The sequence below is a fragment of the Polypterus senegalus genome, chromosome 5 (assembly GCF_016835505.1).
Source record: "Polypterus senegalus isolate Bchr_013 chromosome 5, ASM1683550v1, whole genome shotgun sequence".
Lineage (NCBI taxonomy): Eukaryota > Metazoa > Chordata > Cladistia > Polypteriformes > Polypteridae > Polypterus > Polypterus senegalus.
In genome coordinates, this window is record NC_053158.1 from 167,580,619 (window position 1) to 167,606,767 (window position 26,149).

Here is a 26,149-nt window from a genome sequence, read left to right on the forward strand (position 1 = left end):
ATGTATGTAGTACATAACCTAAAATCCTTTTAGCCTCCTTGATTGCTTCTGTACACTATCTTGATGCAGACAGTGATGAGTTCAGTATGAATCCTAGTTCCTTCTACTATGGTATACTTTCAAGTTATAGGTCTCCCATTATACATTTAAATCTAATATTTCTACTATCTCTACCACTTTTCATACATTTACATTACATTATTTATTAAGGTCCTCTGTAAACATAAAGTAGTAAGTGCATTTGACCATTGTTCATTTCAAAACTGTTTAAACTACTTAAAATTGGTTGGCTCTCTTGGATAAATGGCCCACTTCAGGTGATTCAACAACATTTGTATTGGGTTGAGATCTGCATATTGAATCAGACATTTTAAAACGCACGTTTTCTTCTTGAAAAGCCATTCTTTTTTTAGTTTTGCTTGAATATTTATGATTACTTTTTAGCATTAATTCTTGTATGGATAGCTTATTTTTCTGTGCAAATAAGATGATATGACAGTGTATTCATATTTTCTTTGTTGATCATCGCAAGTCATAAAGATTCCCAGGCAGAAAAACATTAGACACGGTTGCTACTGTTTTTGTTAGTGGGGATAAGTCTAATTTTTCCAGAGAGCATTCTTCTAAATAAATTCAAGATTATTCAAGCAACTGCTAATACTCTTTAAAATGTCATTTCTTGTTTAGCTTGTATTGCTGACTTGGGAACATAAGTGTCAGCTGCACTGATGATCACTGGATGTTGTCCTGAGGTATTTTGGAGATCATACATGATCTTTCTTGTTGCTATTTGGGTTAATATAAGAGCTGATCACACCAAGGTTAAGCTGTTTATTTTACAGTGGACTAATATATTTTAAATATTTGGTTGTGAAAAGCATTTTCAGCTTTCCTGTTCGAGTCATCTGATGTTCATTTAGATTATCACCTAATTTGTTTCCGTGATCTCTGTGGATGAGACCAATATGACTAGATTTCTTATTATATAATAAAGGGTTTGTGAAAATTTTCCTTTTTGGTTGCTTAAGTTGCTACCTGTTTTTTTTTCCTTATTGAGATTTACCTATTGTCATCTGTTGCATTCATCAGTTCATTTAAGTAATATTCAGTTTGATAAATGCGCATGTTTAGCCGCTGTGTGCAGGCTAAGAGTGTTTAAATAAATTCACCAATATAATGCTGTTTGTGTAATTTTCTTAATCTTACGATATTTACATACATGAACATTCATATCACGGTAAACTATAAACCAGAAATCATATCTTATTGGCTCAATATATAATATAAGAAATGGGACTATGGTTGGTAACAGAGGAAGCAGGGTGGGGACTCCACTCATTTGCATTCGCATGATATGTGGTTATATAATACATTAGCATAAAACAAGAATTTGATAAGATATATGTAACACCTTCACAAATACTGGTTCACAAACATTCAAGCCGCACTCTATGTTAATAGTTGTGTGTGAAGTGCCTCAGTATGGTTTTTCTTGTTAAATCATGTAATAATTGAAAATAAATAAAGGTTGATGTTGTCTCTCCTCTACTAAAGGAGGCACAATAGTTAACAATTTGTAAACTTAGTAGTGATACTAAGGTCAACAAAAGGCAAAATTTAGTAATTTGGTCATAATTACTTTTTTTCCTTCCCAGGATGACCGATGTATAGCTCCATTAATAATACTAGCTTCATTTATGCCCCCTGCAACTATTCCAACCTTCAGGTAGGGTTTACTTTTATTCTGTTTTCTTTTTTTCTGTTCAGTTTTAACACTAAAGTATGATTTTAAGATATATTTTTTCTACTGCAGTTGTGGAGTTCTGTCAAAACTGAGAAATCTGGAGAAAGGTGCCCCAGAAAGCAAGTACTCTCCGCTTATTGATTGTCTTTGTCAGTGGGGTCAAGTCGGTCATCTTACAGAGCTTATCACAGATTGGCTTACTGAAGTAGTGTCCCAGAAAAAGGTATATTTTGTTTGTAGGCTAGTATTTTCAGATCCCACACAATTTATATATCTTATTTAAATTGTGATTTAAAAAGAAAATGTAGACAGTTTCTTTTCCGTGAAAACAATTTCTTGGCTATATTAAAATTATTTTTTATTAATGACTGGATTACTTTAGATGTGTTAAAATAATTGTAATAGTTGATTTTATTTTTAAAGGACAGGTCTGGTATTTTTGAAGTCAAAGTTTTTTCTACACAGCCATTGTATATATTCATTTGCAACATGAAATTGCATTCTAAGGTGAACCATATTTTATTAATTCCAAAAATGAACTAGCCTGTTTTTGTGTTTTATAATAGAGCTAGTGGATATCAGCATCCCAATGTGAAAAAAGCCTTAAAACTTACTGAATATGTTCACTTTTAAGTAGAAAAGAGTTTGATTTAAGAAAACATGTCTTCTGTGTTTCTGAGGAATGCATGTGACAACAGAAGTAAACAGGAAATAATAAATGTTATTGCAGATTCTTGATGCTATTTTTTAGAGTTTTAAGTTAATTTTTTTCTTTCTTTCTTGTCAGCTTGCAGCAGGCGTCATGGGTGGAGTTATGATAATCTCCCAACAATTTGTCAAGCTTTATGCTACAATTAATTATCTTGCTTTTACTTCTGTAATTCTGTTTTATCCACTGTTATGTTCTGCCATGGCTTGTAACAAAAAGCAAGATCTGCACTCAAATCACTTTTCACTAATTGCATTCTAAGCTATTATTTCACACAGCCCAAATGAGCAAGATTCGCTATGAGTGGCAATGCTGTTGTGAACATCATATGCAAAAGTTTTATTGTAATTTAAACACCTAACAGTACATCTTAACTGATTACACTGGCATACATTTTTTTAAGTAAGTCTTAGATTTTTGAAAGAGCTAAATCTCTTAGATGTTGCACATTCCATGGTATTTAATGTACTGTACATACATAACAAAAAAAATATACACAGAAAATGAAAAGGGAAAAGTGCGATAGAGCCCAACCACAATAAAAAAAGATTGAAGCTCCACAAAATAGTTATCCATTTTTTTAAAGGCGTGATGTGTTGCTCTTGCTGAAGACATGGTAATAAAGGACCTACATGTAACATTATTGAGTGTGTTAACTCACTTGCACTCATTGATACCAATCAATACATAAATATTTAGGGGGAAAAGTGTAACCTCCAGGCAGAACCTGGCACTGTTTAGTGTTAAGGACAGCATTGTGCTGCCACTCTGTCTGTGCTAAAACATCTATACTAAATTTCAAACTGATTAAAACTTAATATATACCTATAAATTCAGTTCAGTTTGTGTCACTTTATTGGTTGCTACATGAATGCTCAATCTTTCTCTTGTTAGACCACTAAAGTATATGCATGCATTATCATATTGGTGACAAGTAAGCTTCTGTAGTGAAAGAATGTGTACAATCCTAAGTGACCTTTTTTAGTTATTACTGTCTAGTTGCCTACAGAACCAAGATAGCAATTCACATGTGTGCAACAACATTCAATAATGTCAAAAATGGTGCTTGGTAATTGTTTTAGGAGCTGAATCCATTCCCCAGACTCTGAAAGGTTCCAATGAAGGAAGACAACCAGTGAAGTGAAGTGAAGTGCACAGCCAGTTTCCTATTAAAATGGCTAAATCTCAAAAAAGTGTTTTTCATTTTGCCTTTTAAAAACAACCTGGATACAGTGTTTTGCAATATGTGTACAATATCAAGATGTGGAATAGTGCTATAACATTTTTTGCTTGAAAAATGAGTGAATGGAGTAAGGTACTGCTTTTTTCCACATTTGGACCTTGGTACCCATTCCCACTATAAACGCAAGAGCAGGCTAGTTATGTCTGAAAATGTATAAAATATGCTTTACTCTGGAATGTAATTTCATGTGACAAATTACTACATACTGTGACTGTGAAGAAATAACTGGCTTGAAAAATATCAAATTAATCGTTTAAGGGAGAATGATCCAAGTAATTTTGCTTTTTGTTTTTATATATCTTTAATGTTTTGTTGTTTTCCACTGTTAGAGTAAAAGAGATTCTCAGCGAAGAGTCCGCATTCAGGAAGTAATGGAATCCAAGCCAGACCTGGCAATAGACTATTTAGAGTACATATTGACACACACCATCAATCGTGAATGTTTGGTGGCTATGCCTCAGAATAAATTAAATCAACTTCTAAAATCACTTTTGTCATTAAAGGTATGTGATTTTTATGTATTTGTATTATAGAATACTCCTCTTAGCATATATTGATCAAAATATTCTTAAGTCACACTAACAACGTAAGGCTTTATTTCTCTGTGTTTAATTTTAATATGTTTAACTTTTCCTGGGTACAGCTAAATATTTGGATTTGTAATCCAGCTAGGCTGTCTGCTAAACGTCTTGGTTATGTTTGTAAATGTACATAAACCCAACACAAGTCAGTAGAGTCTCCATGAAAAATTAAATGGCCTGTTGGCAAGATATTCAGGAGAAACCAAAGACTAGAGGAGATACAGTAAATACTGTATTCTAGGCCTTCCAAAACAAGGCTTTAGACATCACTGTATACCAGGTTTACTTCTGTTTAAAATTAGATGAGCTGATCTTTTCGTGCAGTATACTGATAAATGTTTAGCATCAGTCAAGAGATGCAAATGGTTTCTGTTGTTAGCAAGTATCTTTGCATTTTATTTTTGTGTAAACCACAATCTTCATGCACAAAAATGTTACTTAGGACAAGAATTAGAATTTAGAAAAAAAAAATAAATCAAAAATTCTATAATAAAAATATTAATGTAGATTAGTGATGCATGTATCAACATTTTAGTTGAATATGCTATAAATTAACAAATGTTGTTTCCTTTTAGGAGATGCTCTTTTCAAGTATAAGCTCATCTGAGGCTGAAACCAGCGAGTCTGACACACAGACTGCACTCAGAGGATTTGTGGTTCACTGTCGTCTAAGTGTCCATCTTCATCACAAAGTTTGTGAAGATCTATTCTGTAACATATATCCATATTCTGTTCACTCTTCTTTACATTGTTGGATTATGTTACTTATTTCTACATTCATCATATTACATGTCAGTCAGTCAGTGGTTTTCGCAATTTTCAGTTGTCAAATAGTGTTACAGACTGCAACTAAATTATTTGCAAATTGTAACAGAATTAGGTAAAAAATACTACATTACTTATTAAAACTATCAGCTCAGATAATGGTTTGACTCCTTGCCTGGTCACTGTGTGCAGTTTTACACTCTCATCATGTCCTTGTTGGTTTTCTCCAGACCCCAAACACATAGCCCCCTTTCATTTATCTTTCACATACAAGAGTGGTGCATGTTAACTTAATTGGTAGCTGTTAAATCAGCCCTGCATACATGTGTACAGTTACTGAGGACAAAATTGAAGGCAGAAAGACTATCAAACAAGCAGCAACTGAAGGTGGCAGCATTAAAGGCCTGGCAAAGCATCTCAAGTGAGGAAACTCTCCATTTGGTTATGTTCATAGGTTCCAGTCCTCAAGCAGCCATTGACTACAAGGGATTTTCTAAGTATTAAAACAATACATATATTTTATATTATATTACTTTGTTCAGTTACTTTTGAAACTGGAAGGACTCTGTGAAGAATGGCTATAATTTCTGAAAGCTTAATGCAATAAATGTTAAACACCGTAAATCTGTATTTCTGTCACAACTTGATTGCTTCATTTCAGATCCATTTTGGTGCTCTACAGAGAGAAAATTACAAAAATTGCATCAATGTCCAAATACTTATGAACTTAACTGTATATGAGTGTTTTGTGACTAATTTCTGGTGAAGGTTGTCTGCAGCTAGAATAGGCTAGGTCTTGCCTCAGTCCTGCTTCGGATGAATTTGAGTAAGAAAATTGATTAATATTTTCCCTATCAGAAGTGTACATTTGGCTTCTGGAAAATCCAACTACCCTTAACTGTCTTTCTGATTAAAAATGTGTGCAAAGCTACATGTAAAGCTTTTCTAAATAGGTCTTTAAATTTTATTTTTCCATCCTTTAACATACTACAAAATTGAAAGGACTTCAATGTCTCAAAATGTATCGGTTGCATGGGTGTTTTTTGGTTGTTAATGGGAGTGAGATTGTTTTTCTCACATCAACAACAAAGCAGACAGACACAAAACATTAGGGAATTAAAAGGAAGGAGAAAGTTAAATGGCTGAAAGGCACTTTAAATAGTGAGTAAATGCCACCGTATATGTTTCCTTGCTCCCCTATGCTCATTGTCTGGTTCTGTACATAGGATATTCAAGATATATTTACAAGCATCTAACTCAAGTTTGATTCTCGTTCTAAATGCTGCCAGGTGGCACTTGTATTTGGCAAAATAATATAAATGTATAAAATGTGAATATGAGTAGAGGGATCACTTTATTGATCCTTTTATATCATTTAAGCATAAGTACCCATGAATATCACAGTAAGTTAACAGATAAATTAAAAAGAATGTGATTCACAAATTCTCAAAAATCTTGCTTAAAGCACAAACTGCTGATTATGTTTGTCTTTTCAGTTCAATACAAGTGAAAAAAACTATCTGTCATTTCTGGAGAACACTTCTGAGGAGCTAGTTGAAAAAGTCCTGCCTTTTTTGAGAGGGCCAGGAAGTGAGGATCAGTCCATAAAGAACCAGACTGCAATAGCAAAAGAGGTTATTGAAGTGAGTACATCAAAGTAATGCAAGTTTTAATAATAGTGATATTTACATGTTGATCTTAAGGAACAATTTACTATATGTGAATAGTAAATGCATAAACTTTCTACAACTGTTTAGATTTTCACTAACTGTTGACAGTGCAATATTTTTAGAATAATTAAGGGGGTTACACATTGTTTTTGTTATGTGACATTTCAGTCTTCCCAATTAAAAGATGATGACGTCCATATTAAACAAGGGATTATTAAACGATAAATTCAATAATTGTTACATCAGCTTATTTCTTCACAATAATAGTATGTATTAATTTGCCAAATTTAAGTTGTGGGCTGGGATCCAAACCTATAAACAAATGCCTTAAAGGTTACGTAATTTATCAGTTTTTTCTAGCCAAAAGTGTTATTGAATATTGAATCACATCTTACTGTTGAATACATTTTGTAAATTAGCTTATGCTTGTCATTTTAGGAAGAAAGAGGGGAAAAATACAAACATACTGGTTGTGTGCTTCATCTCGCTGCTTGTCTTCTTCCTCATTCTCCTTTTATTTCCAATGGTGTGGTTTCCTCAAGCATATCCATTTCACCTTTATTATGATTAAAATTAAGAGTACTGCTGTCAGAGCATACTGCTGTTACTGTTCTGTCAACATGTAGACAATAATCACAGAACAAAGTGTCACATTTTAAATAACAACACTGTCTTTGACTATGCGTGATGAAGATCGTTGACAAATCTGAAAAACCTACTGGAGTTCCCTTTTTTTTCACCTCCCCAGTCAAGGTCCACAAAAATATGGGCTTGAATAAATGTCTACCGAAAAGAAACTGTCTAAGTTGCAAATTAATTTTACTAATTCAAAAATGTCCTAAGCTGTTATGTTATTACCGCATCATCAGCAAAAGAGAATCAGCATGCGCAATAAAATGTAATAATTAGTGTCTGGCTCTTCAGTTTGTTTCATTGTGATTTAGTTCTGTCATATAACCTGCCTTTTTATTTCCCCAGTACATATCTGTTATGGTGTGCACAGCATGTCACAGAAAGTACATAACACTTGTGCTGATTGGCATTGTGAACCTAGTATTGGCAAGCAGGTGACTTTGAAAATCTAAGGTTTTTATTTAAAAAAAAAAAAAATGTAATGTATTCAGTTTTAGTTATTTGTCATGTGTACGAAGAGCAATTGAAGTCTTGTATGCATGCTTGACTGGTAGCCACTGCTGTTTCATACAACATGAAATTCTCTCCGAAGGCTATGTAAAATAGGGTAACACAGAATGTAAAGTTAAAAATCAACTTTGCCATGGTTCATCATTTCAGTTAGGTATAGTCATATATAAAGTCACAGAATTGCATTACAGTGTTGTTCATGCAGCTTGGAATAATTAGCACACAGCTTGCAGTAGCATCTATTGTAGAAAAGAGAATATACCACAAATTGAAGGAGCAAGCCACAGGCTAATTGTACAATGTTGCAAGGTGGCACACTCACAGACACAGCAGAACTGACAACATGAACATGTGACAATAAATAATCGCCATTCTTTGCTTGATGTGGACACATATCTGAGATTGATCCAATGATGTAGCTGGTTACAAAAATTAATCATATGACTCAATTGTGCATCTGCTATTAAACTACGTTTCTATACGTGATTCAATATGTGTAATAGCCTTGCATATTAAAAAATTATTTGATTGCACATGGCATAAGAAACAAACTGTTATTTGAGTATGCATGTGCCATTGGGGCTGGCAAAACATCTGAATCACATCAGACATTTTCATGGCATACTGACTCCTCTACCGCTATATCAGACACTTAGCACATTTTTGTGCAGAGCATCATTTGTTACAAGTCATGGCAGAATATAACTGTTGATGAAATAGAACTGTGTAGGCTAAAGAAGGAAAATATACTGCTTGAAGTTACAGCAAAAGTGCCAATTGTTTATGCATAAGTTGAAAATATCAAAACTCCATCCATGATGTGAGTAGACAAGCGAACACAAAATGTATCCTTGCCTCAAGAAAATAGTACCAAGAATCTGTGATAAAATTCATTCCTTACAGTTTACTTTATTGTCACAAACATCCCTCAGATACGCAGAAGCGTGAAACCCTTGCCACTTCAAAGTGGACATATTCGGTAACTTTTAAGGTTTTTGTTATTATGTGTCGAACCCTGCCCCAGGACTTCCATTTAAAAACAGGATTGGTATTAAAAAAAAAAAATACTTCACTGTAGAATGCATATATGTACACGGCCGTCTTTATTGAATCAGTTTGATAAACATACTAGTAAGTACTGTAAACACTTTAAAAAATCAGTAAAACTGAAAAGACTACTTGCCTGTTCAATAGTTACAAGACATATAATGTAATTACAGAGTACAGTTTAAAACTAAAAAATATGATGACATGAAAACATTGGTGCACTTAGCATGCTGTGCTTCCCAGGATGGACACTGCAGTGCCAGTGGTTTTCAGACTGTTTTACAGTGTTTGGGGGGGAAAAAAAGTAACCCCTTTTTAAACGAAAAACAATACTATATTTGCTATATTCTACACTTGATTCCCAAAAGGATTCCATGAAGCTAAAAATGAAACATACCCGTGAAAAAAGTAATCCAAACTGGTAGCAGAGGGGTTCAACATTTATAATGAAATTACCCCAACTGATAGTGAAAACCTCGCTTTCCTTTCCCGTAAGTGATTTCAATAGAAAAGAACACAAAGAAAAATGGTAGTATAGAGTTTCAATATGGAGTATAGTATAGAGTTTTCAACTTGGTAGAAATAATATCTCTAACAAATAATATCACACAAACACTCCTGTGCACACATACTCGGATATAATATCTACAGCAAAACTTTCAAAAAAGGACAAGTTCAAAATATACTGATATACTGATATATATAAGCCACAATGTACAGTTTGAGTACAGCCTCTTGAATAAATGTATGAACAATGTGTTGGGATGCATGCTTGTAACAGGTTCTGAATAAGTGGAAGAGCATGCCTTTTCGGCTCACTCTGTCATTTGCTTTCTCATCTTTTTGATGTCACTTTAGTATTTTCATCTTTTTAAATAGTTAAGCATATAAAATTTGTTATTAGGTCATGTTCATGCTGACAATGACTCAGAACAGTTACCAGCATCAGACCCCACATTCACTAAGCTGCTTGTAATCTTAAGGTTCAGAACCACTGGCTTCAGCAATAGTATAATAATATAAAACAATTACAAATCTATAGATATATCTGATATGCATTATCAACAAGGCAAATATAGTATCTTTTTGTTATATTTTACAAAAATCACATTATTTGCACAGCTAATATTTTTTTATGTATGATATAATGAATAACTTTTGATCAGGATGTTTTTGCATGAGTACGTCTTGCTGATTTGAGGTTATTATATGTAATGTTGGAATTTTTCTCCATCTATTCATTAACATTCATTTATTTGTGCGTGCATGTGTGTTTTTCGTAGGCATTCCTCTCAGTATTGAAGGATGTGATAATGATAGGTTTTGCTGACATTGACTTACAAGGACAAAGCCTGCAACTCTGCCTTGATGTTCTTCAAACTGGCAAGTATATATTACTTAACCAGATAAAATGTTTTTTGGCAAAATGCAAAACAGATCTGTTCTGAAGTTGGCAGACATTTTATTTAAAATATTTTCTTTAATTGCTGTGATAGTTAAAGATAACATTCACAAAAAAGGATAATAAACATAATTTCTTTTATGTAATAGCATGCTTGGATCTAATGTTTACTTCTTTGATCTTCTTCAGGTGGAGGATATGTGTGCATACCTGTAATCATCCCTGTTCTGAAAGAAATTACTTTGAGTGCTCTGGCACAGTCTCGCCATAGTGAAAGCGAAGAGCTCTCATTACTTTTAGTGGTTATCCAGAATGTTTTCCAAAAAATTCTAGAAAGTATCGCAAGCAGACTGCGCAAAGATCGAGAAGAAGCATTGCTGGTATGTTGATCTGTGTCCTTAAAATGTGTTTATGAGAAAATACATTTTTGCCCACGGTGTAAGATGTCTGGATATGACTACTAGTATCCAGAAATTTAATATTAAAAACTAAATGACTGATTGACTATTTTTTCTGTATAAATAGTCAAGTTTCTAATTTGTATAGAAAGTCTTGTCAATTAAATCATATGTTGTTCCAATTAGGTCTGATTAAAACAAAAAACATTAATTATACTTCATTGGGTTCACAGCATAAACACTATACAGTATATACTAGCAATGAAGAAGTATGATGAGAAATTAGATTGTTTTTTAAATATTCATACAGAAACCACTCTTTAAGCAGTTATCTCTTTCTAGATCACTGGGGATTTTTAGCCAGTCTAGGTTTAAAATGCATTCATTTTACATTTCTTAACTTGTCTCTTTTTTACCCTATGCATATTTCAGATGCTTAATTCTATTCAAATGGGTCTCGGAGAATTAATTTGTGTAACTCAAGACTGGCATTACCCGAATACCTCTGTTCTTCGTGGTGTTCTCTCCAGTATACTAGCTGCAATGTTGGTGGAAATGGCCCGTACTTTGCAAAAGGCAAGTTGACATGAGAATTAAGATGATACAGTTGAAGTTGTATCCATTCATTCTCTGACAGAAAATGCATTGTAGTTCACCATGTGTTTATCAATTTAATGATTTAACATAATAAATTGGAATATCCTGATTGCTTTTATGAAATAAAAAAGCACAAAAAACTTAACGTGTGTAATAAATCAAGGAATGTGCAGCACAGAGTTATGACCTAGTGTCTTGCTAAACCTTTATTTGTTTGTAGGGATGATGTTCGATTGAAAAATGTAATCATGATTAATTAAATAATTAAAATTTTTGACTGGAATTAATTGCAGTTAATCACATTTCCTTCAAACATTAATATTTTCTATTAAGTAAAAATAACTAATTAATTTCTAATAAGAATCAGTTTTAATAATCACTTTCTATGCATAATAAATTGTTTCATTTAGTTTATTGAACAGTTTTGTGTAACAAACAATGCCCAACGACCATCAAACACCCTACCCCTGCCACCTAGGTGTTGCTATAATATTTCGGGAAACCAGTATATATGGTTTGAACTGCTGTATTGAAAGACAACATACCAAAACCACTGACAGTTGCACAAACAATTTAAAAACCAGAAACATAAAATCCTAGTTCAGCATTAGTGAACAATTAGCACTGCAATAGCTCGGGTTGTGATTAACTGCATGATACACATGAGTCAACTCCTCAGCTTTTACTTGGAGAGGAGAAGTCATTAATTATATTTAAAATGAGTATAAGTTATGCCTTTAAATAGCAAAAAAATAGGCTGAAAAAAATACTGTATATATAAATAGTATGTAAAAATATGTAAATGTTAGGGTTATTTATTTAAATGTTTTAAGTTGCAAATTAACGTAGACTGCATAATTTTTGAGTTTTAAAATAAGTCTGACTCTCTTAACCTTCAGCCCAAAATGATGGAAATATTACCACAATCAATTAGTACTGATTATTGCTTAGTTTTATTGATTCCAGTATAATATTGGCCACCGTAGGTTATAATGTAGACTATAGAGTAGGTAAAATACAATCAATTTAACAGCATACCATGTTTGTGTTGGGGAAGGAGTGGGTGAGGTATAAGGATTTGAGTAATAACACTGTGTCATCTCCTGTTTAGGTGCTCGAGCATGGGTAGCACCTGCATAGTGCCTTTTCAGTTCTGATAACCTTGCAACCGGGCAAGCTCCATGGCAAACGTATTTGTCACCAGGCACAGGGCTGTCCCACTGACATTCTCTCTCACACTTAGACCTAAACCTTGACAGCCTCTTACATTTCAAGAGCGAACTAGCATTAGCAGACATCACTGCATGTAGCGTCGTCTTCTCAATGTTTCACTATACTTTGTGATGCAACTTTTCAGTATATAAACTCGGCATAATAGTGAGGATGTTGCTGTTGGGCAGTCTCATTAAGCACACAGTTCCTGTCCAACTGCAACATTAACGAGATACGAATATGAAACTTATTCACTACACTTGTGTAACTGGTTTGATTTTAATTGTTCTCATGTTATTCTCTCCACTTTGAAGAGGTAACATATATATGAAATGATGTGCTTGAAAATACAGATTAAATTGTGTCCCGTGCTGATTCAGTACGATAAGCTGTATTCTGTGTTCCAATATGGGACAATCCGATACCTCATGGGACAAGTGGCAACACTACTGGTGTGTCTAGTCGAAGACCATTATCAAAAAACAACACAGGAAACAGTGAAACACTATTAATGGACTTTTATTCATTTCGCACTGTTTCATTAAGTGTAAAAAGTCAAATTGACTGAATTAAATTAACTCATTTAGGAGCTGCATTCAAAAATGTAATTGCAGAACTTTTTAATGCGTTTATTGCACATGTTAACAGCAATGGATCAGGAGCTCTGCTTGACTGTTTGATGTGTTCTTTTTATAAAATTAAAGAGCTTAAATGTATCAAACAATGTTTTACAAATTGATCAAATATTTCAGATTTCCTGTCCTGAAGAATTAAATCCTCCAAATTCTGTTGAAGACTTGCCTCCTTTATCCTGCTTGTTGCTGAAAATCATTCTTAAATTGCCAAAACTAATCAGGTAAGAATTACTGCTGAAAATGATTCATTGAACAATCAGTAATTGCACAGGTGTACTTTAGGTTATGCAATCATTTTTGTATCATTAAAGCTTCCTGTATTGTTGGCAGAAAAATCTACATATTTCAGGAAGCATGCCTTTTAAAAGCATGAACAAATCTTGCCTTCATAGTTGAAACCACAATATATTTTTACTAATGTGTACTAGTTGTACTCAGTTTTAGATTGTTGTAGGTTTCCTGTCTTTTCTCCACATTGCAAGCCAGCTGTTAATGGGGTTTAATTGATTCCAGGGATTACAAGAGACACTAAGTAAATAGTGTAAAGAACAGTGCTCTGTAATTCACATTTAACAGTGTAATCTAAACTGTACTTTAAGTCTATCTTGAAGATATTAAAGTATTATATTTTTTACAAGTGAACCTTAAAAGTCATATGCATCTTTACATTGAAATATTAATATATAAGCTTCTTTTACTGGGCATAAATTACTGACATAAATACCTGAAAAAATACTAATTCATGTATATAGGGTATATGGCATAGATGGGTTAAGACAAATACTTTTCAGTTTTCTTAAAGCTTAAGGTAACCAGAAAAATATATCTAAAAAATAAATAGAAAAGTTAATTGTACTCATTTTTATGCAATGCATATTTTTACCTATTCATTTTGTGTATAGCAACAGATGCCGAGTCAGATCAATAAGTATTACTAATTGGTATCTTTCATAATTTGCAAAGTCTTTGTAACTCTTTATTTATCAAAGAAATTTATTAGTATGACAGAAGGGACATATTCATGGTTCATAATTTGTATGAACCTAATTGATAACAAGCACTGCTTGTGTCCAAGTATATAAGTGTTGTTTTTACATTGAATAAAAATGTTTTCAATTAAAAACTTAGTTGCTTTGGTGAAATGTCATATATTCTGAGAACTGAAAATACTAGTTATAATTGTGGATTTAACCATACTAATTCCTCTCAGTTAATATATACAGTAGATCCATTAATCCAACGGGTACTGAAAGATAATAGAATTTTGTTAGAACAAGTAGATGTTACTGATCCTTCTTGTATAACTACATTATATAAAGTATCTATCTATCTATCTATCTGGGCATTTTGATGTCAAGATAATGCAGAGTTAGGCAGGTACAGTAAAGTACTGTATATATTATATTACTCTGTACTGATTAGAAGTTTCAATGGGTTGTAGTCAAATATTTTCAATTGAAAATGAGTGTTTTACACCAGCATCTGGACTAGATTCCTGGAGCTGTGAGGCAAAATCGTAAACCACTAAGCCACCTGACTTCAATTAATATTTTAATCAGGCAAGCTCTTGCTTATCCTAGTTCACATGCTAAACATTAGAAATATATAAACGAAAGACGTGTGTGTATGGAACAGTCCACTCTGCTCACACTCAACCACACCCACTGGATGGTGCATACGTGCACTTTTAATCTTTTTCACCGATTGCACGCACCTTACTACAAAAGTCCTGTCTGCAACAAACGCTGCAGTGCAACAACAAGGTTATGCTAATGACACAGATGAAAATACGACAATTTTGATTAATTGGGTATATAAAAAAGTGCTATTTGTCCAGGACAATTTTATTGCTTGCACACTCTCCATTAGAATAACAGTATGAATATGCTCCAAATTTATAATTGCCAAAAAAGCATGTAGCAGCAAGTCTAATTAAATAACTTGAAGGTCAAGCTTATCATTTTAAAACTGTTGTCAGTGTCAAGAGGAAGAAAGTTGAAACCATTACAAAGCATTGCCAAAAGCTGCCTCAAGTATACTGTTTAGTTTCATCTGTAAGATAGGGACCAAGAGCACAAGATTTGTTGTGCATTTAATGCATTCTTCTCCTTTTAAATACAAGCTGTAATGATCATCAAGAATAAAAGTCTGTAAAATAAGTTTTGCATATCATTTTAAGAATAGATAAGAATTTTGAGCTACCAGATAAAACAGAAGGATCGGACACTGGGTGTATTTATTTATATTTAATGTTAATGTTAACAATTCAGATTTCCTGGACAGATAAATGTATGCCACGATTGTGAAAAACACAAATTGAATTACTGACCATGTCCTTTTTGTATTAGTCATTGTTTCAATATACCTTTTTGTCATTACAGATCACTTCTAATGGAGTTGATTGAATCTGTTGAATCTGAAGCAGTTGAAGGTCTTCATTCATTAGCTGTTGTCCTTTTCATATTAAAAGTACTCGTGCTGAGTAAGTTTATTCATGTGTTACATCTGAATATCATGCTTGAAAATGACAGTTAATTTGTATCCGTATTCTTTAGTAGATTGAAAAACAAACTTGAGTGTTCCATCATCTATAACTCGGTTTATAACGCATTACTTTTTTAAAGACTCATTTGGTCTTAGGTAGAAGGGTACTGAATCAGTCAGTAGCATAGGAGTATAGGAGTGTGCGATATACATCGTTTACGATTATATCTTAATTGCTGTTTTAATGATGTGCGAGATTAAATTATTGAGTATGTAACTCGCTTTGCAAAGAAAAAAAGAAACAGAGTTCATTAACTAATGCAACAGTATAGATCACTGCGCGTGCTCAAAGCGAGTTACGTGGGCGTGCACGTCCAGCAAGCCGTAAGTTAGCATCGCTCCCTGCCTCAAAATGAGTGAACAAACAGTGCCAGATGATAAAACAGCCTCGCCATCTACGTCGTCAGAGTTAATTGCCAGACGTGGTTCATTCTCACTCGCATGGCAGTGGTTTGGTTTTGAAAAGACTGATTTTGCTCAAAAGGCGGCAATCTGCAAATCTATACTAATAAAAGGCAAAGCCCTCACTGACTGACTCGCTCACTCACTCACTCACTCACTGACTCATCACTAATTCTCCAATTTCCCATGTAGGTAGAAGGCTGAAATTTGGCAGGCTTATTCCTTACAGCTTACTTACAAAAGTTAAGCACGTTTTATTTCGAAATTCTACGCGTAACGGTCAACAACGTCCGCCATGTTGAACTTTCTTATTTATGGCTCCATCTTCACGAAATTTGGTAGGCGGCTTCCCTGCGCTAACCGAAACCAGTGTACGTACTTATTTCGGTGGTATGACGCCACTGTCAGCCGCCATATTGAACTTTCCAACGTCACTAATTCTCCAAATTCCCGTGTAGGTAGAAGGCTGAAATTTGGTACTTATTTCGGTGGTATGATGCCACTGCCGGCCGCCATATTGAACTTTTCAACAGTCTTTGTTACTTATGGGCCCATCTTCAAGAAATTTGGTACGCGGGTTCCCAACACTAACTGAATCCTACTTACATACATATATATGTCCATAGCCTGCCGTTCAGTCACCGTGTGAGGTGGCGTTGGGTCCCCCATCCCAACGCCTCCCACATTGTTGGCTGCCTGCCTATATAAGGCCGTCCGTCGCTGCAGTCTCTTCATTCCCTTCCTTGCTTCGCCACGGGATTCATGTCTCCCTGCTGATAACTACAGCCTTTTTATTTAATCCACCGCTTCTCCACTGTTTTATTGTTCATTTATTACAATTATAGTTATTGTGTAGGTATTTTCGACTTACTTTACATTGTTCAGGTACCCATTTCCTTTATCATTCCAACCATACCCGCATTAACATGTCTATCGAGGTGATCACCATCGATCAAAGAACTGTCACTTACCGAGTGGTTTCCATGCCCAGAGATGGCACCTATCTTTTCCATTCTCTGTGTTACATTTTGCACGCCCATATCAGGCTCACTCTTGATATCTGGAGAAACATTGTGTCTTATGTACTGAATGACTGGGACAGGTTCAAGGATTGGACTGATGACGGTACAGGAGATAATTATACTACACAGGAGCACTAGAAGAGTAAAATGCTTAAGCCCTTCACCTATGGTTCTGCATGTGAGTTGATGGCTGCCGCTGAATTGTTCGGTTGTCTCTTTCAAGTGTACCGATATGGCCAAGTATTTTACACCTTTGGACAACCGCCAATGCCTCTTAAACATCTTAGATTCACAGGTGACAATTTCAGTAGTGGACACTGTGATGTTTATGGATGTTTAAACTCTCAAAAGCTGGATGTGAAGTTATCGATGAAACTGGTTGTATACTTACAACGCTTGACAGATGCCGAATGTCACTTAAACACAAGTCCTACAAATACTGTCGTAATTGAAACAAACCATGAAACTCAAACCGATTATGACAGCAGCAATCCAAGCTGTGAGATTTGAAACAAGATTACTGTTCACATGGCCAACTGTACATTGCATGCTTAAGAGTAAGATCAGCGCACAGCTTGATCATATTACAACCGGAGGGCCGAACACACAATGTGGTATACAAAGAGATCCTTAACAAATAATTATTGGTATATTTTCCCTCAGTTTAAAAAGGTTTAATTTTCTTCTTAATAAAACTTTTAAGGCAGTACTTGCCATGGCTGGTATTTATATATATATATATATATATATATATATATATATATATATATATATATATATATATACAGTGGTGTGAAAACTATTTGCCCCTTCCTGATTTCTTATTCTTTTGCATGTTTGTCACACAAAATGTTTCTGATCATCAAACACATTTAACCATTAGTCAAATATAACACAAGTAAACACAAAATGCAGTTTTTAAATGATGGTTTTTATTATCCAAACCTACATGGCCCTGTGTGAAAAAGTAATTGCCCCCTGAACCTAATAACAGGTTGGGCCAAATTTAGCAGCAATAACTGCAATCAAGCGTTTGCGATAACTTGCAATGAGTCTTTTACAGCACTCTGGAGGAATTTTGGCCCACTCATCTTTGCAGAATTGTTGTAATTCAGCTTTATTTGAGGGTTTTCTAGCATGAACCGCCTTTTTAAGGTCATGCCATAGCATCTCAATTGGATTCAGGTCAGGACTTTGACTAGGCCACTCCAAAGTCTTCATTTTGTTTTTCTTCAGCCATTCAGAGGTGGATTTGCTGGTGTGTTTTGGGTCATTGTCCTGTTGCAGCACCCAAGATCGCTTCAGCTTGAGTTGACGAACAGAAGGCGGACATTCTCCTTCAGGATTTTTTGGTAGACAGTAGAATTCATGGTTCCATCTATCACAGCAAGCCTTCCAGGTCCTGAAGCAGCAAAACAACCCCAGACCATCACACTACCACCACCATATTTGACTGTTGGTAGGATGTTCTTTTTCTGAAATGCTGTGTTCCTTTTACGCCAGATGTAACGGACATTTGCCTTCCAAAAGTTCAACTTTTGTCTCATCAGTCCACAAGGTATTTTCCCAAAAGTCTTGGCAATCATTGAGATGTTTCTTAGCAAAATTGAGAGGAGCCCTAATGTTCTTTTTACTTAACAGTGGTTTGTGTCTTGGAAATCTGCCATGCAGGCCGTTTTTGCCCAGTCTCTTTCTTATGGTGGAGTCGTGAACACTGACCTTAATTGAGGCAACTGAGACCTGCAGTTTTTTAGACGTTGTCCTGGGGTCTTTTGTGACCTCTCGGATGAGTCGTCTCTGCACTCTTGGGGTAATTTTGGTCGGCCGGCCACTCCTGGGAAGGTTCACCACTGTTCCATGTCTTTGCCATTTGTGGATAATGGCTCTCACTGTGGTTCGCTGGAGTCCCAAAGCTTTAGAAATGGCTTTATAACCTTTACCAGACTGATAGATCTCAATTACTTCTGTTCTCATTTGTTCCTGAATTTCTTTGGATCTTGGCATGATGTCTAGCTTTTGAGGTGCTTTTGGTCTACTTCTCTGTGTCGGGCAGCTCCTATTTAAGTGATTTCTTGATTGAAACAGGTGTGGCAGTAATCAGGCCTGGGGTGGCTACGAAATTGAACTCAGGTGTGATATACCACAGTTAGGTTATTTTTAACAAGGGGCAATTACTTTTTCACACAGGGCCATGTAGGTTTGGATTTTTTCTCCCTAAATAATAAAACCATCATTTAAAAACTGCATTTTGTGTTTACTTGTGTTATATTTGACTAATGGTTAAATGTGTTTGATGATCAGAAACATTTTGTGTGACAAACATGCAAAAGAATAAGAAATCAGGAAGGGGCAAATAGTTTTTCACACCACTGTGTATATATATATATATATATATGTCTATATTTGTATATGTGTATATATATATATATATATATATATATATATATATATACACTGTAGATATAAATATAATGTGTGTGTGTGTGTGTGTATATATATATATATATATATAGAGAGATATAGATATATATAGATATATATAGATATAGATGTATATACTGTGTATGTATGTGTGTGTGTGTATATATATATATATATATATATATATATATATATATATATATATATATATATATATATATATGAGAGCAACACTCATAACAGTGACAAAACAATTACATTGACAATCATGTTACGCTATTTTCAAAATGTTTCCTTTAATTTTTCATTACTTCTTTAACACACTACTTCTCCGCTGCGAAGCACGGGTATTTTGCTAGTTATGTGATAAATCAGTTCCCGTTAAAGACAGCCCGACAACTAACTTGTTTCACGATTTGCGAACTAACCACCGCAAAGAATACAAGAAGCTTAAGGAGTCAACTGTCCAGCACAAGTCTAAAGTAACCAAGGTACAAGCACAAAAACACACTCAGCAAACCTTAGCAGACTCATTCTGTAAAAAAGTGCCTTACGACAAGAAAAGCAACAGATGGCATGACATAAACGCCGTCACCAATTACATCTCAAAAGATATGGTGCCAATTCAAGTGTTTGAGAGAGATGGTTTTAAACAACTTCTGAATACTTTAGACCCAAGGTACACACTGCCTTGCCTAAAATATTTCAGTCAAACAGCTCTGCCTAAGTTGTATGATTTGTGTCACCAAACCCTGACACATAAACTGCAAAAGGTTTCACATTTTGCCACAACAACGGATTTACGGTCAAGCCGAACATTCGAGCCATACCTCTCCTTGACGATGCATTTCATTGACAAAAACTGGCAGCTGCAAAGCTTCTGTTTGCAAACATCCTATTTCCCACAAGATCACACTGGCGACATCATTGCGCAAGGTCTGAAAGATGCGCTGGCATCATGGTCACTGCAAGAAGGACAGCATGGTTTGCATGACAACAGATAGCGGGGCTAACGTTGTCAGTGCACTACGGATTAATAACTGGAAGAGGCTACCTTGTTTTGGGCATAGGCTTCATATTGCGATTGGTGAGTAATTTGGGGTTCCTCTATAAAATGCAGTTTAGTTTAAATTGATCTTATTTATTATGACATTTAAAAATACAAAAAAGACCTGATAAATAAAGCTAATAATGACAAAAATATAATTCAATATAATTTCAAATAATACATTACATTATCTTGGAATTATCATTATTGTCAAAGTCCCAGAAAATATCGAGATTTTTTTTTCCAATATCGCACACCCCTACATATGCCTACAGTTTTTTTTTCATTTGTCCACTGAGCAGCAGTGTGTTGAGATACACATTCTACAGTTATGTGATTGAAACCAGCGATTTTATTTATTTATATTTTTAAAAGAGTTTGTTGATTGCAAACAGTCTGTTAAGCCGCAACATTATACCAAACTGCTGAGGCACCTGAAGGAAAGCATCTGGAAAAAAATGTCAGGAGCAGTGGCATGTCCAGAATTGGATTTTGCACCATGAGTGCACACACTGTGTTATCGGACAAAAGGTTTTGACATGATAACAAAAGATGAGTAAAGAAAATTTTTCAAGGTATAGAAGCACTGGGAGAACTGTACCGCATCTCATGATTTTGTGACAGTGACTAAAAAGGAATTGCTGTAAGTAGTATGGCAGTTCCCATGAATTTTGGGTCCACCTTTGTAAAAGGAAAAAAAAAAAAACTAACTACAACTGCTAAATTTTAACAAATAATTTAAGCGATTAAATACTATGGATATTCAGTTTAAATCAAGTAGTGTGCATAGTGTGACTCTTTTCTATATATTGGTAATATAGTAAAAAAAAAAAAATACTATCTGCATTCTCATGTGAGATGCTGTAATTGAGAATTTAAAATTCCTTTCAATAGTCGACTATTGTTTTGATTCACATTTTTCATCAGTTTATTTTTGTGCAGTGATCTTCATTGCATACAGATTTGGAGCATTTGCACAAATCACAACTTAATCCACAATATCTGAATGCTAATCCATACAACATTTATGTACATGAACACAGTTATTATTATAACTATTATTTTATCATGATTTGTTTATGTAAATGTTGTGCCAAACATATGTTAAACTGCATTAAAAGTAAAGAGATATAACCGTTTTCCAGAATCTCAGATGGACACTCCATATACCCCTTAGCCCTTCCAGGACGCTGTAGAAGTATCATCTGTGAGAGTACAGTAACGTACAGTTTATCTTTGTAAATTACTGTACATTTGCTGTAAAGGACACCTGTTTTCAATTATTAGTGAATTGAGTCAAGAGAGTTTATTGTATTTCTAAGACAAAGTGAGTTGTTTAGTGTCCACACAGACTACTCTCCAGCTAGAACTTCAAGATAAATGTGTTGCTTCTATGGAAAGACTAATCAATATATATTTTTAGAAATGTCAAAACAGTCAGAGTAGTATTGTTACATGTACAGAGTACAGTAAATTATTTCTTGCATGTCTGACCAACATGCAACACGTCTCCATGTTCTAATGCCATTATTAAAAACATAAATCGGTTATTAACTTATTACCTCTCTTTCCATACCACTTTAGAGATGTCATATAAAGCTGAATATTTTATAGTGAAAGAAAGTTATTAACTATGAGCAGTAGTAGTAGTACAGTAGTATCATGCGTGCAGAGTACAATGAAATCCTTATTGTCCATTCAGCCTACAACACATCAATATTGTAAGCAAGAATATATGACAGCAGGGTGAAATCCAAAACTACTTGTATGACCAGATAATAAACACGAGACAGTTTTTCTAAGGTCTTTTAAGCCATTTAGAAAATCTAAGAATGTGTTTCTTAAATAATGCATAGTAATACAATGTAGTGACCACTTACATTTACAGCATGTACATAATTTCCTTGAAATTATTTGGTTATTGGTATATTAGTCAAAAGTTATAAAATTAGCTAGTTAACCACAAAGCATTTCTATCAGCACTATTGGTTAATTTTGGTTTTGTAGAGATGTAATGAAACTAGATTTATGAAATGTGGGTGTTTAACAGACAGACTAAATGTTGGGTAATAAGTTTTATTTTAATATTGAAAGATAAAATATAATGTATAGTTTAGGGATGGAAACACATCATTAGGCAAATATTCAAAATATGATAGAGGGCCACACAGTAGTCATGTATTGTCAGGTCCATTTCCACTCAGCTCAAAATCTCCTCCAGATAAATATTTCAGGCAGCTGCTTTATTCCTGTAACACCCTGACTTGCTTCTCTGCTGTATGTTACAAATTATAATGTTTATTTATTTAGGGTTTGTTTATAGATGCCTTAATATGACACCTAATAGCACTGCATTTTTTTAAATGAGGATTAATCTCTTTGAAGAAAATTCCTTTAAAATTAGTCATTTACTTGTTTGAGACTTGGAAAGTTGTAGTCTTAATGTAATCCCATTAATAAAAAAACTCAGCCATTCACTGAATTCATTTCTTGTATTACCTATACAGTTTAAATAGCCCCCTAATTGTTTTCAGCTAGTCTGCCACCTTTGATGTTTGAAGGCCTCTAAAAGCTTGTTTTCACCATGCACTATTTTAACATAGACACATGCTATTTGAAAAAATCACCATGTATTCAAAGAAAGATTAATGTGAACAATAATTATTATTTTCGTCTTGCTTAAATATAGATAGATGGGTCGCCAACCAGCAAGTCAATCTGTTTATCTATGTTCCCAAAGAAAAATTCCAGTGCTGAAAACACCAATATAAAACATGGTACAAGGGATAAACTATTACATAAGTGCAGGATCAAGAACTATACTCACAATATTATAATAATATAAAGAAATACTGTTTCTATGCCAATATGTCTGGCTTCAGTGTAGACAGATGGGATGGAAGAAGGTATTGCATAATTTAATGGCAGCTGAAATATACAGTCACAGTAGAGCCCTTAAGTACTACTGTCTTCTGTCATATTATGCAACTTTTTGTTATGGGATATGTCACATTTGTCGACCACAGTCACTGGTCTCCTCACTACACCATGTCAGCTTACACAACTGAAAATCAGAGCCAATGTCACATTTACCAGCTAAACAACAATGTTGTAGTACCAATATGCTCGCCCTTTTTGTCTGACAGTGTGCTGCCTAACAGAGACAGCACTGTATGAAGGGTTAACGACTAAAGGGAGTGCAGCAGCAATTTCGGCCCATTTGTTTTCTATTTTCCATATTGTTATGGTAGTTAAATCCTGATACATCAGACAGTTAAGCCTGTCTTGTTTTTGTGAGGTCCAAAGCCCTGTGTTCCTGCATAAAAAAGCTAGCTAGCTCTGTGTGAAGGGTTCACAGCTATGATGAGCTAAGCTGCAGTCTCAAACATTTTTTCTTTTTCCCATTCAGTTTTAGTATATACACCATGAGACATCAGAAAATTTTTTTTTTTTTTTGCGAGGTTCAAAACATGCCTGTTCCTTATTTCCTGTTGCTGCCTTATAACATTTTACTTAGGAATAAACGTCCATTTAAGTTTTCCTGGGCACACAACCAGCCCCTCCTGTGACGATGTGGGTTTGCTTCAAGCTCCCATCCATCTGCTGGGAGCTCTAAAACCCAACACAGTCAGTATGTCACCGAGATCAGCTGACAAATGAAGACAATTCTCTAATGAAGCCAGGGGATAGTGCAAAAGTGCTTTTATTTTAAAACCAACAAAACCGTGTCCAAAGCGCAGTGCTCCACAGTTTCCATAAATCTATACTAATAAAAGGCAAAGCCCTCACTGACTCACTCACTCATCACTAATTCTCCCAACTTCCCGTGTAGGTAGAAGGCTGAAATTTGGCAAGCTTATTCATTACATCTTACTTACAAAAGGTAAGCAGGTTTCATTTCGAAATGAATGGTCATAATGGTCGACGACGTCCGCCATGTTGAACTTTCTTATTTATGGCCCCATCTTCACGAAATTTGGTAGGTGGCTTCCCTGCGCTAACCGAAACCGATGTACAGTACGTACTTATTTCGATGGTATGACGCCACTGTCGGTCGCCATATTGAATTTTCCAACGTCACTAATTTTCCAACTTCCCATGTAGGTAGAAGGCTGACCCCATCTTCACGAAATTTGGTAGGCGGCTTCCCTGCGCTAACCGAAACGGATGTACATACTTATTTCAGTGGTATGACGCCACTGTCAGCCGCCATATTGAACTTTCCAACATCACTAATTCTCCAACTTCCCGTGTAGGTAGAAGGCTGAAATTTGGAAGGCTCATTCCTTACAGCTTACTTACAAAGGTTAAGCAGGTTTCATTTCAAAATTCTATGCGTAACGGTCAACAACGTCCGCCATGTTGAACTTTCTTATTCATGGCCCCAACTCCAACGTCACTAATTCTCCAACTTCCCGTGTAGGTAGAAGGCTGAAATTTGGCACTTATTTCGGTGGTATGATTCCACTGTCGGCCGCCATATTGAACTTTTCAACGGTCTTTGTTACTTATGGGCCCATCTTCAAGAAATTTGGTACGCAGGTTCCCAACGCTACCTGAATCCTACTTACGTACATATATACGTCCATAGCCTGCAGCTCGGTCACCATGTGAGGTGGCGTTGGGACCCCGATCCCAACCCATCCCACGTTGCTGGCTGCCTGCCTACCTATATAAGGCCTTCCGTCGCTCCAGTCTCTACATTTCCTTCCTTGCTTCACCACGGGATTCACGTCTCCCTGCTGATAACTACAGCCTTTTTATTTAATCCACGGCTTCTCCACTGTTTTATTGTTCATTTATTCCGATTATAGTTATTGTGTAGGTATTTTAGACTTACTTTACATTGTTCAGGTACCTATTTTCTTTATCATTCCAACCGTACCCCCATTAACATGTCTATCGAGGTGATCACCATCGATCAAAGAACTGTCACTTACCAAGTGGTTTCCATGCCCGGAGATGGCACCTACCTTTTCCATTCTCTTTGTTACATATTGCACTGCCATATCAGGCTCACTCTTGATATCCGGAGGAACATTGTGTCTTATGTATTGAATGACTGGGACAGGTTCAAGGTGTGGACTTTTGACGGTACAGGAGATAATTATTCTACACAGGAGCACTAGAAGAGTGAAATGCTTAAGCCCTTTAGCTATGCATCTGCATGTGAGTTGATGGCAGCTGCCGATGAATTGTTCGGTTGTTGCTTTCAAGTGTACTGAAATGGCCAAATATTTTACACCTTTCGACAACTGCCAATGCCTCTTAAACATCTTAGATTGACGGGTGACGATTTTACAACGCTTGACAGATGCCGAATGTCTCTTCAACACAAGTCCTACAAATACAGCGTAATTGAAACAAACCATGAAACTCAAACCGATTATGACAGCAGCAATCCAAGCTGTGAGATTTGAAACAAGATTGCTGTTCACATGGCCAACTGTACATTGCATGCTCAAGAGTAAGCTCAGTGCACAGCTTGGTCATATTACAACCGGAGGGCCGAACTCACAATGTGGTATACAAAGAGATCCTTAACAAATAATTATTGGTATATTTT

The 26,149-nt window shown here is 35.1% G+C and overlaps 1 protein-coding gene across 1 annotated transcript in view; it reads left to right on the forward strand.

The window, feature by feature from the left end:
* ncapg2 (non-SMC condensin II complex, subunit G2) overlaps window positions 1-26,149 on the forward strand; it is an 82,077-nt gene that overhangs the window by 51,012 nt on the left and 4,916 nt on the right. Inside the window, exons 17-26 of the mRNA XM_039753608.1 lie at window positions 1,656-1,726; window positions 1,814-1,967; window positions 4,026-4,199; window positions 4,853-4,969; window positions 6,539-6,685; window positions 10,186-10,285; window positions 10,494-10,684; window positions 11,135-11,278; window positions 13,264-13,367; window positions 15,528-15,628. Of these exons, the coding sequence (XP_039609542.1) occupies window positions 1,656-1,726; window positions 1,814-1,967; window positions 4,026-4,199; window positions 4,853-4,969; window positions 6,539-6,685; window positions 10,186-10,285; window positions 10,494-10,684; window positions 11,135-11,278; window positions 13,264-13,367; window positions 15,528-15,628 (1,303 nt within the window). The remainder of the gene's footprint in view (window positions 1-1,655; window positions 1,727-1,813; window positions 1,968-4,025; window positions 4,200-4,852; window positions 4,970-6,538; window positions 6,686-10,185; window positions 10,286-10,493; window positions 10,685-11,134; window positions 11,279-13,263; window positions 13,368-15,527; window positions 15,629-26,149) is intronic.